At 41.9% G+C, this 17,093-nt stretch overlaps 1 protein-coding gene across 1 annotated transcript in view; it reads right to left on the bottom strand.

The window, feature by feature from the left end:
* Positions 1-17,093, bottom strand: part of LAMC1 (laminin subunit gamma 1) — a 126,359-nt gene that overhangs the window by 16,318 nt on the left and 92,948 nt on the right. The window contains exons 7-18 of the mRNA XM_021682860.2: positions 16,718-16,816; positions 16,490-16,626; positions 15,811-15,933; positions 15,530-15,719; positions 15,111-15,223; positions 12,874-13,095; positions 12,552-12,740; positions 6,730-6,975; positions 6,227-6,380; positions 5,463-5,605; positions 4,043-4,221; positions 2,775-2,931 (exon numbers count right to left, since the gene is read on the bottom strand). Coding sequence (XP_021538535.2) covers positions 2,775-2,931; positions 4,043-4,221; positions 5,463-5,605; positions 6,227-6,380; positions 6,730-6,975; positions 12,552-12,740; positions 12,874-13,095; positions 15,111-15,223; positions 15,530-15,719; positions 15,811-15,933; positions 16,490-16,626; positions 16,718-16,816 — 1,952 coding nt within the window. The remainder of the gene's footprint in view (positions 1-2,774; positions 2,932-4,042; positions 4,222-5,462; positions 5,606-6,226; positions 6,381-6,729; positions 6,976-12,551; positions 12,741-12,873; positions 13,096-15,110; positions 15,224-15,529; positions 15,720-15,810; positions 15,934-16,489; positions 16,627-16,717; positions 16,817-17,093) is intronic.

The following is a 17,093-nucleotide window of genomic DNA, read 5'->3' as shown; positions in this document are numbered from 1 at the left end:
GTTGGTGCAGTGAGAAACTCGCCTAACTATACACAGTGGCCCTGCTTGAATGATTAGACAATTCTTTGATAATCTAAAGATTTTTAAGAAAATAACAAAAGACCCCAAAAAAAGTTGAAATTGTAGAAACTCATTTAGACTCAAGAAGCATAAGCAGCCACTGAAGTTATGAAAACCCCTTTCCTTTAGACCTTCAGGAATGTAACAGATACCAATCTCTCCGGCCAGCTCTTTAGAGAAACATCAGTAACTGAAAAGAGAATAGATAATCTAACTTGTAGGATCACTTCAAATGCCTTCAAATTGCAAAACCTAATTGCACCATATAATTTTTTTTTTTTTTTCACCATATAATCTTTTAAAGCTGCAGAATAAACACAAGTTTAAACTACAAATAAATACTCAGGGATAGTTTGAAAGGATAAATCATTGTGGAGATATTCTTATTCTTGGCTAGTTTGAACCCAAGTAAGAAAGGTCAGCCAGGAACTCCATGAATCAAGTCTTCGTGGGAGGAGACTTTAACCCTAGCCTCACTATGGTGCTCCCCGAGCTATGAGAAGCTGCAGCCCATTATGTTCCTGCCTTTTAAGTGGCTCAAGGGGAGGCATTGACCATCCATGGTTTTTGTCAAAGCTTCTGTCCGATGGAATCACCAGCTTGGGTAGAGGAAAGTAGGTGGTCATTATGGCCAGAGGAAGCTAGACATAGCTGGGGCTGCACCAAGATGCCGAACAATGCTGGCTGACCTCCCTTTCTGGCCTCTTGACTATTCCCATGTGCTCATGGTGTGGGCACCAGAGCTATGTGCCAGACCCCAGCTCTCAGGTGTACGGAGCAGCACTTAAAGATAACCCCACATTCGATTCTTCAGTGTATATGGCAGGACAGATGTGAACTTGTTGTTACAAGAGAATATATTAGTGGAAAACTGTGTGTCAGAAGTTCTTGCCAACAAATGAACATCCTAAAAAAAACACTAGTGTTTACACAGAACAGGAAACATATAAATTCTTCTTAATCTACGTTTAACACTTAAAATGTAACAACAACACAAAAGACAAACACACAACTAAAGTTAACAAACTACTGACCCCTCATTTTATTTTTCGATTTCTAAAAATTTACCTTATAAAACAATTTCTGACACTCATATAAAAATTAAACTGGCCAAAACCAGATACATCTCATTACTTCCTTCTTTAACAATTTTATAAAATCAAAATTATATATATTAGGGATATCTACAATAAGAAATAAGTAATATACTTAATTTCTGTTGACCTATACTCTGACAGGAAGACCTAACTCCAAATGGGTAGATTCATAAACTCAATAAAGAGGTCAATCATTGTGGTCCCAGGTGTCCTAATGTTAATGAACATTCGCTATGAGTGGAAAGCCCCTAAACAAAAGTGACCTCAGCCAGGCGGTGAGTACTTCGATAGAAGGAGCACAGTCTTATTTATCTTTTCATTATTGGTGTTTAGCACAATGCTTGGTATACTATAGGCCCTCAGTAAGTGTAGGAAAGGATTTGTCCAAACTTAGAAAAAAAAGCTTAATTCAGAGTAAGTAAGAAAAATAAAATGTGAAAGTGATTTAAGGGGTGCCTCGGTGGCTCCATCGGTTGAGCGTCCAACTCAATTTTGGCTCAGGTCATGACCTTAGGATTGTGAGATTGAGCCCCATGTCACGCTCCACACTCAGCACGGAGTCTGCTGGAGATTCTCTCTCTCTCCCTCTGCCCTTCCCCCAGCTCGCTTGCTCTTGCTCACTCTCTCTCAAATAAATAATCTTTTTAAAAAAGTGATTTAGGGCGCCTGGGTGGCTCAGTTGGTTAAGCGACTGCCTTCGGCTCAGGTCATGATCCTGGAGTCCCTGGATCGAGTCCCGCATCAGGCTCCCTGCTCAGCAGGGAGTCTGCTTCTCCCTCTGACCCTCCCCCCTCTCATGTGCTCTCTCTCAAATAAATAAAAAATCTTTAAAAAAAAAAAAGTGATTTAAAAAGCACGTAAATAATGTAAAATAACTTTTTCTTACTTTCAAAGTTTCACAAATTCAGGTTCCTTTAAAGTATTTTAAAATAAACTGTTTTCTAAATCTTAAGCCAGTTCCTCTGCTTATTATCATCAGTCTCATCAGATAATATACAGAGGAGCAACACAATTGCAAAGGACATTAAATATGCACATAATATAAAATATATGCTTTTACATGATGTTACTAGCACATTTGTTCCCTTATTAAGCAGAAAATTTCATAAGCAGGCACTAATTTCTAATCCTTCATAAATATCAGGTGTTACATATTTAGTATCTAGCCGTTTAGTCAATACTTGAAGATTACAATTTTTCCTTATGAGGGTCCTTTCTAAGGAAATAAAGCAGTGCGTAAAATAAATTCTCACTCAGTAGACTGACAGAAGAATCCAAGTTCAAATTTTCAACTTAAAATAATGCGCACCCAAAATGCATACCTTTCATGATTTTTAAAAACTGTTTTAAAACACTTTGTAATGGAAGAGATTTATACAACACTTGGAATTTTAGCATTTAATAGTTTCTGATGTGTTGGGAGAATTATTTTTGCTTACTGTATCTTAAAACAAGTTCTTATATTTTCACAGATTGTTTAAAAAAATTCAGATTCTACAAATAGTTTGAAAAATTGAGGAAGAATTTTATAAAGCCATACGAAATAACTTTGAACTAGGAGGCATGTCTAAAGACTGAGCCATCTAGCAGAAGTTACCCATTGTTTAACATGTTTACCTTTGACATCCTGGGCCTCTCGAAGGAGGTCCATAACTTCTCTCTCTGCTTCCTTTAGTCTGTCCTCAAAGGCTTGATCTGTCACCACCTCTTCCCCAGTTCCAAGGTTTGCTATGAGATTCTCTAATTCCTGGAGTTTCACGCGATGATCAGCAACCTGGACATAATGAAGGAAGAAAAGGGAAAGGTAGCACATATAAACATTCCTGAAGAACTCAGCTGTACTCCCTGCAGGAACGATCATCAAAAGGGTGCTCATTTACGTAGGTCTATATACTCCACAAATATCTACTTTTAAACAGATAACATGGGTAGTTTTTCTTTATTTCTCTGGCTTCAAGAGAAAAACTATCAAGCCCATTCCTTTGACATTAAACACTACATGTTGAGGATTCTCCAGTTCTGACCTCTCCCTTGCATTTTAGATTGCTTTCCTGATATCTCCACTCAGCTCTCTGATGGGTATCTCAACTCAACATGCAAAACTATACTCTTGATTTTCTTCTCTTAAATCTGTTTCCCCTGAGTCATCTCCATTTCAATAAACAATGCCTCCAGCTACCTTAAGCAAAAACCCCAAGAGGCACCCTTGGTGATTCTCTTTCTCTATTCTTGCCCCCTCTAATGCCCTGCCCCCCAAACACACATACTTACCCAATTCAATCCAGGCTTGCCCTTTTGCCCCACTCCTAACCATCATTCTTCACATAGCAGTCAGAGTGTTCTTCTTAAAATATAAACTGGATTTCCTAGCTGAAAACTCGTCAGTGCGTTCATGCTAGATTTGGAGTAAAATCTAAATCCCTTATTATGGTTGACATGGTATGACATGAGCTGTCTCTACCAACCTCTCCGGTCTTATCACAAACCACTCCCTCCTCAATCAGGAGGCTCCAGACACCCTCCACCTTTGAGACCTTTGTACCCCACATTCCCTTTGCCTGGAACAGCCTACCCATCACTTCTCATTAGGCTTGTTCCCTCTTATTCTTAAGATCTCACCTTAAATAAATGTCCTTAGAGAGGACTTACATAAAGTAGTTCTCCCAGTTATTCTCTGTTTGTATTCTTTCTGGTGCTCTTCTCAGTATGTCTTTATTTAATTTTTATTATTTGTCTCCCGACTGGAACATAAGTCTTTGAGGACAGGGGCCATGCCTATCTTGTTCATCATTTGTTCTCTAGAGCTCAGTGCACAGGAAGTACCCATTCAATGTCTACTGAATGAATAAATGAATGAATGAGCGAATGCCCTGTTGACAGCTTACCTTATCCTTCACCAGACGGTAACATGCTGGACACTCCTGGCAGCCAGGCCAAGACCGATTATAGAAATAGTTCTCTTCACACTGGTCACAGCGATTTCCCACAAAACCCTGTTTACATTCACAGCAACCATCACCTTTGCACTGGAGTGAAAGAGATCCCTCAGGATGACAGTCACAGGCTACAGAATAAAGTAAAAAGAGTCTATGATAGAGAAAGGAAGGAAGATTACATTGTCTTTTAACCCAGACTGATATCAATAAGCTGATGGTACTCTCATTATACATAGATATTTTTTTGAAAAACAGGCCAAATTATGAGAATTCGAATGGTTAAGTCTGCTCAGTAGAGAAAACAAAAATTTTTAAAGCAAAAGTGAGGTTTTTTTTTTACATTTTAAAAAACTTTAAAAGATCTTCAGCGAAGATTAGAATCACATTCAGTATATGACAAATATTTCTATAAACAATGTAGTGAAGTTTGAAATACTTTTACATTATAAGGAAAACATTTTATTATTCCACTAATGAGAATTCAGTTCTGTACTTTTATCTCAGGTTTAATGTCAGTTCTCCTCCTCTTCTGATCTTGGTCTGCCACTAATTTTCTTTTATTATTATTATTATTATTAATTTTATTTTATTACATTATGTTAGGCAAAAGTGAGTTTTAAAGTACAATGTGCATCATCTCTGAGGGGACACATTTCATGTTACTTAATAATTATAGAAATTAGTCTATTAAACTAATCAATGCCCTTTTATGCACTTCAAGAACTCTTCTCTACCTTCATCTCTCTGCTGTTTAATATTTCTCTCACTAAGGAACTAGAAAACCCAAATGCTAATATATATTTTGCATTATTTTATAGTTTGTTTACTTGCTTTGTTCTCTGAACTAGGTCAATGATTTATGCTACATTCCACAGGAGAAATGAAGGAATTCAAAAAGCAAAACACCAAACTGTTCTGAGGCCTAATTCCAGGCAAGTGTTTACGCCAAGGAGAAGCAGATGTGTAGATGTAACCGTACCAAAAGGGCCCCAAGGGTGGGAAGCGACTGCAGCCGGTAAGTCAACCACCAAGTAAGTTATGAGCAGAGTCTCTCACTGTCTCATTATCTGCTCTAAGAATGTGATCAATAAAAATGTTTCATTAAGCACAGTGGGAAAGCCCGGTAATCAAAGGGAGACATTCCTTGGAAAGACAAGAGACTGGAAAAAGAAACAGAAATACAATCCAAGAAGATGTAAATAAGGTGGCTGCAAAGGAACTAGAGAAGCACTCAATCCCATTTTAGAAAAGGAGAATATTCACTGACTGAAGCATCTGTGAGGACTTAGGTCCAGCTCTGACTGTCAAAGTCTGTGGTTCTAACGGGAATTGGGAAAGACTTAAGAGTTCTATGCTCCCAGCTCCTTACGTTTGCAGCCTTCGGGTCCAAACCCAAAGTGGTTGACCTCACAGCGCTCGCAGTGCTGGCCCGTGACTCCAGGCTGGCACTCACACTGGCCAGTGTGGATGTCACACTGTCCATTGGTGGAACCCAAAGCATGGCAGCCGCACCTGAAAGTGAACACGTGATGTTTCTCCGGTAAGAAAAACAGACTCTCAGCAAACCTTCTCCCGGCCCCTAGTCAGCACAGAACTGCTGTAATTTGTATGAGAAAACAATCTACAGGGCTATTAAAACAAAATGTTAAGGGTTATTAAGTGCCTGAGGTTCAAGTAATTTTCATGAGTTCTACTCAGAACCTCTTTTTCTAACTTCACCCACCAACACGGTTAATTCCACTCCTTAAACCACTACAAAGGGGCTCTCCAACCTGGCACCACCTCGGTGCTGACCAGCAGGAGCTTTGAAAATAGAAATTCCCGGGCTGCGAGCCCCAGAGGGTCTGACTCTGGGCGCCTCAGAAAGCACCTCACGAGATGTCGTGTTTGAAAGGTTGCTCGGGCGACTGACGCAGCCAGGGCAGCTTCGTTCTACGCGCCTCTCCCAGGAGCCTCAGTACCACTGTCCGGTACTGCCCCTAAGCGTGCTCTGCTTGAGTGAGGCACTCAAATAATTCCTGAACAAAATCAAGGCTACTGTTACGGGTATAAGTCATAAAAATCCATCTCTCTCAATGAAAAAAAAAAAAGGTAAGCCCAGATTGCTTCCAGCAAGGGCGCCTGGCGCCTCACCTCTCACAGCCCCGCCCGCTCTGCAGGTTGTAGAATCCGGGCTCACAGGCTCCACAGTCCCGGCCGGTCACGTGGGGCAGACATTCACACTGCCCGGTCACGGGGTTACAACTGTTCTGCTGCCTCGAGGTGCCATGGGGATTGCACGCACAGGCTAGGGTGGGGAGATGGAGACAGCAAGAGATGCGAATCACCAGAGCGAAATACGAAAATGTAAACAGTACAAACAGATTCTCCAGACTTCAGGTGAAGTGGCTGGTCTCGAGATGTGCTCGAGACATATTAGGGTTAATAAAATATATGATTAAAATCAATTTCACCTGTTTCTCTTTATTTTCATGTGTCTACGAGAAAACTTAACTTACACGACTGGTTCACACTACATTTCTATTGAACAGCGCTGTGTTAGACCAAACATCTGTAAATACTTAAAGAGACCACGCGATGAATTTTCAGAATAAATGAGCACAACGGTGGCAGAACCAGGCCGATGGCTAGATTACCTTTGCATTTGTCTGCTGGATTGGGAGCCAGGGGATTTCCAAAAAATCCATCTTTGCATCGGTCACAGTAGAAGCCAGCAGTGTTATAGATGCACTTCAGGCACTCTCCTGTCAAGCGATTGCAATTTCCAACAGCATTGGGGTCGATGTTGTCACTGCATTGACAAAGGCGGCAAAGCCTCACTGGGCCGTGTCTACCCAGAGGGTCTCCGAAGTAGCCATCATCACAGAGCTCACACCTTTTACCTGCATGTGGGACAATCTGATGTTAGGAAAGAAAGACCTCAGACATTCCTGGTGCTGCTGGACACACACAGTCTGGTTACGAAGAGTCCAGGTGAACCATCAGATGGGAGGCCACATGCCACAGTGGACAGGGCACCAGCCCAGGAGGGCAGAGGACCTGGGCTGCAGTCCTGGCAATGTGCCAGACCAGCACAGGGACTCGGGGCACATCCCCATTTTGTTATTAGGACGATAGCACCTGTTTTGCCTACTGCACTTCAATTGTCCTGAGGATTAACTGACATCATGCATTAAAAGTGCTTTGTAAATGAGTCAGGCTCAGGGTTTATTAACCTCTCCTGTCCCAAGGGATGGCACATTCATATGTTTGTTTTGGTTTATGATATTAAAAAAGATGAAGTGCCACTCAATACCATAAGTTTCCTATACAGCAGAGTAAGCAGGACAATCTTCCTAAAAAAGAAAAGACGTGTGCTAATCCTTGTTTGAGCTGTGTCAACTAGGACAGAATCAAGAGTATCTTAGAAGAGAACTTAGAGATTGTCATTTGCCTCCGGCTTCTATTATAGTGAAGGGACCAGAGAAGTTAAATAACTTGCCCACAACCAAACAGCTAGAATCCGGAACTCTTTCCACCATACTCACTGCTCCTCCTCTTTCCTTTCCCACTTTCCCATCATTATTAGCTCAAGTTGGAATCTTGATATCTTTGTAGCTGATAGGGACTGAATTAGCTTAAGCTTTCTGGTGAAATAAAGGTTTGCTCATTTGCTCATTTAATGAACATTTGCTGAGCATCTCTTATACATAGGCACTGTTCTAGGTTGTCAGGATGATGCAGTGAACCAGGTGGACAAGATCTCCACTCTCATGAAGCTTATGCTATAGCTGAGGGAGACCAATCCACAGACAATATAAATAAGAAGATTATTTTGGATCAGGATAAGCATAACAAATTAAAACAAAACAGAGCAACATGATAGAATGAAAAGGTAAGGACTACTTCATATTGGGTGGTTAGAGAAAGCTCTGTAGAGAGGAGATATCTGGGATGACAATGGAAAGACAGGGAAAAAAAACCAGTCATGCTAATATCCAAGGGAAGAATGTTACAGAAAAACACAATGAGCTTATGGAAATAGTTAAGAGCCAATCTTGTAAGTCACAGTAAAAAATCTGGTTTATATTAAAGTGCAATGAGGTGATATTGAGGGTTTTTAAAGTGATAAGCCCTGATTTACATTTTTTTAAAGATTTTATTTGAGAGAGAATGAGTAGGGGGCAGAGGGAGAGGGAGAAGCAGACTCCTCGCTGAGCACAGAACCTTGATGCAGGGTTTCATCCCAGGACCCCAAGATCATGACCTGAACCAAAGTCAGATACTTAACCGACTGAGCCACCCAGGCACCCCTGATTTACATTTTAAAAGGATTATCCTGGCTGCTGTGTGAGAATGGATTGCAGGGAGACCAATTAGGAGGCTATTCTGGTGAGAGACCGCAGTGGCCTGGACCAGGGTGATGAAATGGAGGCGGTGAAATGCAGTCAGATGTGAGATCGAGTCCATCACACATGCTGGCTGACTGCTTCCAGGAAATGAAAGAAAGCAGAATCAAGGACAAGTCCAGGAGTTTAGCTTCTAGCTGGAGCAACTAGGTGGATGGTAGTATTTTCCCTGAGATGAACAAGACTGGGGAAGGATAGGGTTGGGGTTAAGAAAAAGAAAGAAATCAAAGATTTAGCTTGGATTTGCTTAAATTTGAGATGCCTTTAGCCATCTGACTCAAGCAGAAAATTAAATAGACACATTCAAATTAGCAAGACCTGAAGAGAGTTTAATAAAGATACTATCTATATGAGTGTGGGCAGGGTGTAAGCAATCCCAGGAGACAGTGCAGCCCCGGGGGTAGTGACTGTGGGGCTCTATTACCTGGGCCTCAGGGGCTGGGGGGAGGGAGCAGTTAACCGGAACCTCACATGAGAAAGGGCTGTTTGGAGAAAGCTAGTGTCAGGAGCTGAGAACCTTGATGAAAGTCACTAAGCCATAAGGATCCCTCCAGAGAAGGGGCCTTGGACTAAATACTCTGCCCCACCCTCCTCCCTCTTCCTGCTGCTTGAACACAAATGGAGGGCCCATGTGATATCATGCACACAGGTCCCATCGGGGTGGAGAAAAAAGAAGAAAGGATGTGCAGGGGCAAATGGAAGGCTTCCAGCCCCCCAGCCAAGCGGAGATGGCAAGTAGGTAGCTGGCACTCGGGAGAGAGCGTGGTCGGGGCCTAAGACGCAGATTTTTCAGTAGGCACAGAAAGGCTTTTGAAGCTATAAGATGAGATTTGTTCACCTGAGGGGAGAATACAGATAAAGTTGACATGGAAGTCTCAGGCTGAGAATCAGAAGTGATAAAAGGAGCCTCAAGAGAAGAGGGAAGGAAGGAGACCCAAGAGAGGGCAGTGTCCCCAAAGGTGAGAGGAGAAATGTCTGGGGCCGAGTGAGCAGTCACCAGCATCCCGCGTTGCTGAGAGAACAGGGTCAGAGGAGGACTGAAAACTGACCCCTGCATTTGGCAAATGGAAACCACTGGTGAGGTGAACAGAATCTGTGGCTGGGGGTGGGCCAGGAGAGGAAGAAACAGGATGCTACTCAGGCCCTTCTTGTCTCTGATGTAGTTACCAGACCCTCACCCGAGATCCTTCTCCAGACCAGGATTAGGACAGCATGTCAGTTTTGCTTATCATCAGATCATTTAGCCATTCTAGATATGATCTATATTTAAAATGCCTTGAAACCTGTTTTGAATAAAACAATTTTTTTTTTTAAATCTGGTAGAAAACCTAAAACAGAGCTGCATGGGAGCCCATGGAAAGCTTTCACACCAAAGTATCTTCTGGCAACAACGGCTAACCTATCCTTTTGTCTCAGAGTCCAGGATGTAGGTCCAAGTCCTGGATGTGACTTTGGGCAAGTTAGGTACTTTTTTTTTTTTTTTGCCTTAGCTTTCCTTATCATACCCTCCCCACCTCGGGAGAGGTGTTGTTTCTTCTCCTCTACCCCTCTTATGTGTATTCCTTTGCCTGAACTAACCACACTGTCTTACAATTATCTGTGTTTCCCTCTATACTTTTAGCCCCGGAAGAGTGGGGACCATCCCTTATTCATCTTTGCATTCCCAAAGCCAGGCACTCAAATAAATGTGATGAAAAAAGAGTATCATTATTATTATTATTATTATTATTAATTTACCTCAAAAGATCATTTTAAAGATCAAATGTGTAGCATACCACGTGTGAAGAGCTCAGGGACTATAGGTAGCTATTCCTATTCTTCAGTAGTCTTCTAAATGAGGAACATCTTACCCTCTATCTGCAATCTCTGTTCGCTATCCAAAAAATATTTGCATTCATTCAACAAGCATACATACCAGGTGCTATTCTGGGTGTTAGGAATACAAAAGTCCATAGAACAGACAAAAGTCCCTGCTGTCATGGAGCTTAACAAGGGTTAGGAGGGGAAGATAGACAATAAACAAATGAATAAATAGAAAAACATGAAGTGGTTAAAACGTGCTATGAAAAAAAGGAAGCAGGGTATAGGACTAATGAGTGATGGCATCATCTTTCACAGGGTCTATGCTGTTTTTCACGTGGACCTCTACACCCTAATTAACATCCGCAAGAAGCACTATAGCTCATTCCCTTCAAGTCACGTGATAACTAACAAAGCAAATATATCTCACAAGTCTTGTGTGAGAGACATCTGGTTACAGACTAACAGGTTTACAACATTTTGCAAGATCTCCTACAGTATACTCCATCTCTCCATTATGTATCCCAAGTAGTCTCAACTCCCCCATTTGTATTATTCAGCATAGCCATGAGAACATCTCCAGTGCTTAACTTAGTTTTAGGCTTGCAGTCTACCCAGTGGAACAACAGAATGAGCAAAGGGGTCTCTCATCAAAACGTCATATTAAGTACATCTAGGAGCAGATTCTTTTTTTTTTTTTTTTTTAAAGATTTTATTTATTTGCGAGAGAGAGAATGAGAGACAGAGAGCATGAGAGGGAGGAGGGTCAGAGGGAGAAGCAGACTCTCCACTGAGCAGGGAGCCCGATGCGGGACTCGATCCCGGGACTCCAGGATCATGACCTGAGCCGAAGGCAGTCGCTTAACCGACTGAGCCACCCAGGCGCCCTAGGAGCATATTCTGCAAGGGGGATGCTATATGCTATGGCAGCAGAGTAAAAAAGGGTCCTAAAAACCTGAGGTAGTAGCACAGAGTACGTGATGTTTCAACCAAACTCCACGGTAAAGAGAGGAGTTGAACAAGAAAAGTGAGGTTTGGGTGGAACAAGGTGGGGTAAAGCATTCTAAAAAAAGAAAACCGTGCATAACGGGACATACAGTCTGGCTGATCTGATGCATTACAAGCAGCCCAGGACAGCTGCAGCAGAGATAGCGAAGGCAACAGACGGTGGTGGGGAACAAGGTCAGAGAACTCCATCTATGAACCTCTGTTGGGCCACTGTTTTAAAACACACGTACACAAAGAAAAGAGTAAAAAATCTGAAAGTCTACACTAGTTTCTCCTTATTTTCTCAACTACCTTAAGCAAATGATTGAATCTCTCTGTGTTGCAAAGACCTTGTGCTTAGTGTGGGGTCAGTGGAGTAGTAAAGGGAAGATGGGGTATTTTGATGTTTCCCAAGGATTAAAGAGTGTTTTGATGATGTACAAGAGATACAAATTATTAGCTGAGTGGTTTTTCTGTCTCACTTATTTCTAGGCAGCAATACGTTTTGAAGAAAAAGTATGTAATGGAGTCAAGGGTTCTATCAGAAGCCTAGCCAGAACCTCTCCATTACATGGAAGCTAAAGTCAACGGAAAAAGAGGAACGCTCATCAGTGAGCCTTGGTCTCCTTAGTCAGCACGACAGTTCCTTGAGTAGCTAGGAACGATCTAGTTTTATGTTATTAACAAAAAGAAAGAAACTCAGAGAACGGGAACAGATGTCTATCCAAAGCTATAAAAACATCTTTTCCTAACTAAACGTGATGGGCTCTGATGCACTGAAAGGACTATTGAAAGAAAGAATAGAAACAATTTAAAGAATTTACACATTACCACTTTATATCAAGAATCCCAGGATAGCCCCACAAACTAAAAATCAAGTGTTCGTTCTCATCCTAGGTGGGTGACCATACGGGGCTCGTCACAAGCTCCTCCAGGGACCAGCCACGCAGCTGGGACACGTCACTTCATGTCTCCGTGCCTCGGTGTTCTCAGCTGTCACACAGGGAAACTAGCAGCACCCACCTCACGGGGTTGTGAGGATTACTGAGGCAGAAGGCGGAGGGTGCTTAGAAAAGTACGTGGCCGTCACCATGTTGGCCACGTTTGTATCTGATATGTGTTCTATGAATCCGTAATAAATTCCATACACAACTTTTGCCTGTTTGGACAACTATAATCACGGAGCCAAACAAACAAACAGAAGCTGCAAACTCCCAGGCCCTGAGTCCCGAGGTCCTTTTGCCCAGTGGAACGCGGAGGGCAGACGGGAAGAGCGGACTGACCGGTGGTGCCGGTGGGGCAGCTGGTACACACCACCTCCTGCGTCTTGGGGACAGAGGCACAGCTCGAGCCGCCAGGACACGGGCAGGGCTGACAGTCGGAGGCGGTGCCCGACGTGGGATCTCCGTAGTACCCATCCCCACACTTCTCACAGTGGGGGCCAGCTGTATTGTCCCTGCAGTCACAAACACCTGTTTGGAGAGTGGGGATGAGAACAAAGGCAGGTGAGCCAGCCGGTAAGACCAGGAGCACTTCCCTGCTCATCCGCTGGAGAGGACTTAGGCCCAGCAGCCCCACCCCCACCCCCCAAGAACCTCATCTCACCTGTCTCAGGGTCACAGGTCTCGCTGTGTCCGTTGCAGGTACAAAGCACACACGGGCTGTACGGCCCGAGACTCGGAGTTTCTCTTCTGTAACCCGAGAGGCACATCTCACAGAACTGCCCTCCGTAGCCCACAGGACAGGTGCAGGACTCCACCCAAGTGGCAGGCACCCCGGGCCCCGGGCGAGCACTTATTAGGGTGACATCATCCAAATATCCAGCACCTGCGTGTGGTGTGGATAAGAGAGTCACTGAGCTAGCTGTTGTTTTCCAAAAGCTTACAGAAAGTTAATAAAGCTAAAGAGTAATCAGACACAAAATTCCAGAGACAATCAGCTATTAGTTTAACTCATCTATTGGAGGAGATAACTAGAAAATAGTGTTCATGACAGTCATGGGGTACCTGGTGCTAAGTATCTGGAGAGGCGGGATAGCAAACACATTGTTAAACACACACACAACCAGATCTGTTGGATTTTACAGTTGTCTCAATCACCAGTGTGAAAAAGGAAAGGCACTGGACAGTATTGTGGGGCAAGAGGAGATCAGAGTGAGAATGTAGGGGCGAGTTTACGTCTGTAGCCATTAAGCAGTGTTTTTGTTCTTTTGCCACAAAAGCAGTCCCTGACTATATAGAGTTCAGGGATAAGAAAGCAAGGAAAACACCTGCCAACAAGCACCACTCATTATATTTTTTTGCCCTGCATAAAATAGGAAAAACTGGTGACCAAGTTTTAATACTCAGGGCCACTTTGGCAAATATGCAATTATTCCAAAGCCAGTATGCCATATATCACAATGCTTCCCCACTTCTAGAAGAAAATAAAAACAGAGGAAGCCGTAAATTGGCTTAGACCAATGGGTGACCCAACCCAAAAGGGCATGTGATGGCCTCAGCAGGAACATTCCATCAAGTGGCAGTCTTTAATTACATCATCATTATTTTCCTATGTTATTATGAAATATATATATGCCTTGTATAGAATTCTTAGAAATTGACAACCTCAGGTTGAAGGGCATCTCTTCTATGACTACTGTGAACTTAGTTACTTTTAATATATTTATGGATTTTGTCAACAGTTAGGTCATGAGATATACCCATTGGCTAATATACTTCCAATTCTAACCATTCTTAAGTCTCCCATTCTAAAAAGTACTCTTCTTCTAATCTTGTCCCTACTCTTGAATTACAATCCATCTCTTTTCCTTACAGCCAAACTTCTTAAAAGAATAAGCTTTATTCTACTTCTTCTCCTTCAAATTACTTGTCAAAGCACTGTAGCATAACTTCAGTTTTAACACTTCTTAAAAAAAAAAAAAAAATCACCAATGATTCCTTAGTCCCCCGATCCAAAATCCAATGGCATCACCTTTATAAACCCTTTAATTATTTCTCCTCCTTAAAATTCTTTTTTCTCCCTTGAGTCTCAACACATGGCCCTTAGATAACTATGTTTCTGGGTTATACTTTTTCTTTCTATATTTTTTGTCTTATTTCCAAGTTTAAAAATTATTGCCCATAGGTAGTCAACCTTTTGATTTTAGATCTCCAGTACTAACTTATTCCTAAGCCCCAGACCATTATTTCTAACAGCTTATAAGATATTTTCATCTGGATATTCACGTAGACATCTCAAAAACCAACACATCCATGCTGCAGATGCCACTCACAATGCCACACCACCCCTCTGACTCCACCCAAACAGCTTGAGCTTTCTACAGGAAAAGGTCCTCGTTACAATAAATAAATAAATAAATAAATAAATAAATAAATAAATAAATAAATAAATAATTTTAAAGGCATACTGAAAACAGCTTTGTTTATTTAACATTATAATGAACCTCCACTCAGGAATTTATAATTTTTCATAATTTAGCCAATAGTTTAAAGGGCTTGATAATCACATAGCAATAAATAAAAAGAAGTAAAGGTTAAGCATGTGAGCCAGTAGAATTACATGTAAGATTCTTAGACTATATTTAGATATAAAGTCACCTCATTAGACTTAGTCATTATAAAACAATGCTATTTATTAATTTTAGCAAATTTTCTCCAGGTCCTTGAAAATGGTTAAACAAATGCATTATTTTTATACATAATTCACATGTAATGAGATGATTCGTTCCATTTCTTTAGGATCAGCACTATAGTATTGGGACTTTAGAGATAAACTTTTGCATTATTGTGGATCCTTCTACCTAATCATCTTAATGCTCTTAAAATTATATCATAACTTACTTCTCTCACTGTATGTCCCACGGATTTTGATAGAGGTCAAATTGTTTAGGAGCTTCTGAAATTCGAAAGGGGTAAGAGGAGGCCTCCAAGGGTAATCTGTTGCTTCATGGAGTCTAGGGAGAAAGAAAGGGCCACGTTAACCTCTGTCAGGACAGTTCTGGGTGCTGAGAAAGCATTTCTGATGCATTAATGCTGCCCACAAGTCAATGCTCTGACAATCCAACCAAGTCAGAAATGGATCTGTTGGTTTTTAGTACAACTGGGAAGGGTACAGTAAATAAAGGGAAGGCTTCCTTTGCCAAAGTCACCTTTATAACCCAGACGTTTTTCTTCAACAGCTTGAGGCCTGATAAGCTTAGGTAAAGAAACCACTTTTGTAACTCTGGTCAACTCAGATTTTACAAAGAAGACCGTCTTACCTGAAGACGTATTTCACAGTGGTCTCACTCGGATAGGAATTGCCCTGAGCGATCAAGGGCACAGACACTCTCAGGCCAGCTCCCTCGAGCACCAGGTCTTCTGCAGAGAGGCGAGTGTCTCGCCTGTCCACCCGAAAGGAGAAGGAGAAGTTCTGACCATAACTCAACATCTGCTTGCCCAAGAACTTTGCTGAAAAGCGGACACAGTGATGCGAAAGAGCGTGAGAAGGAGCGTAAACAGGAGCACTCATCACAGCAGACTGCTGCCTAGCCTTACCTACCCGGCGCAATGAAGTACCGAGGAAAGTAGCTATCCGAGAGGACGGTGATATCCTGCCTCTCAGAGGACCACTCGAGTGACGCTTCAGAGCCATCCCTTTGTTCCACCTGCCACCCGTCTTCATCTGCAAGAACAGGACGAAAACACAAGGGCCATCACACTGTGAACATCCTGAATTCAGGTCCTCTCTATAGCATGCAAATATACAGGAAGTCACCAGTAAACATTTCTGAATACACGGATCCTAGGACAGTACCTGTATATGCTATATCCCTCAAGCTATATTTTGATTTCACATAAATTTATACTACAGTAAATTCTACAGACGTATGTTTTCATTAAACTAAAAAGTCAAACAGGGGCGCCTGGGTGGCTGAGTCAGGTAAGCCTTCGGCTCAGGTCATGACCTCAGGGTCCTGGGATCAAACCCGGCATCGGGCTCTCTGCTTGACAGGGAGACTGCTTCTCCCTCTCCCTCTCTCTCTCTCTCAAATAAATAAATCTTAAATAAATAAATAAATAAATAAAAAGCCAAACAAAGAGCCAAACAAAAAAATCTTGTACATTTGAAAACAAAATGTTGCCACCATCAAAAAATCCTCAAAAAGTTACTCATTTTTAAAAAATACTGTAAGTCCAGTCTTGTAATTCTGGGAGACCAAAGGGAAGGTCCAAATTACCGATCTGAAAGGTAGAGGTTATAGGATAAACACTGTAGCCGACAGCATTTGTACAGACAGAAGAATGCCCGAAGCAGAAGCAGGGTGTGCAACCCCTAGGATTAGATGATTCCAAATTAAAAAATCCAGGTTTGCATCTGAAAAACATAAAGATATAATCAGGAATTTCTTGGACTTGAAATATGAGACCAGAAAAAACACAGCACAGCCAGAGAAAGAATGAGCTACCTCTCACAATTGAAGCCTTCAACATTGTCTTTGCAAACACATCTTCCCGTTTCAATGTTACACTCGTCTACGCTGCCAGAAGGATTACAAGAGCATGGCCTGTTGGATGGAAAAAGGAGTAAAACAAAGAGAGAAGAGAAATGAGAAAGAAATTCCACTCTTAAAGTCAACCTTTTGTTTTACATGTTAATACATTAAAAAAAAAAAAAACATAAAAAAGCAAAAGGAGTCCTAAAGTCAGTTTTGTATCTGGATTTGGTTTCAATCAAGGATATGCCTCTCACATTTCAATACTAAAAACCCTGCTTCATCTCTGTTACAAACCAGTCCTGGACCATCATTACAGCTAGAAGTTCTTGAATTACTATGGGGAAAA

This window comes from Neomonachus schauinslandi, chromosome 6 (genome assembly GCF_002201575.2).
Source record: "Neomonachus schauinslandi chromosome 6, ASM220157v2, whole genome shotgun sequence".
NCBI classification, from domain to species: Eukaryota; Metazoa; Chordata; class Mammalia; order Carnivora; family Phocidae; genus Neomonachus; species Neomonachus schauinslandi.
The sequence above is the reverse complement of the archived record's forward strand: the minus strand, read 5'-3'. Positions and strand labels throughout refer to the sequence as shown.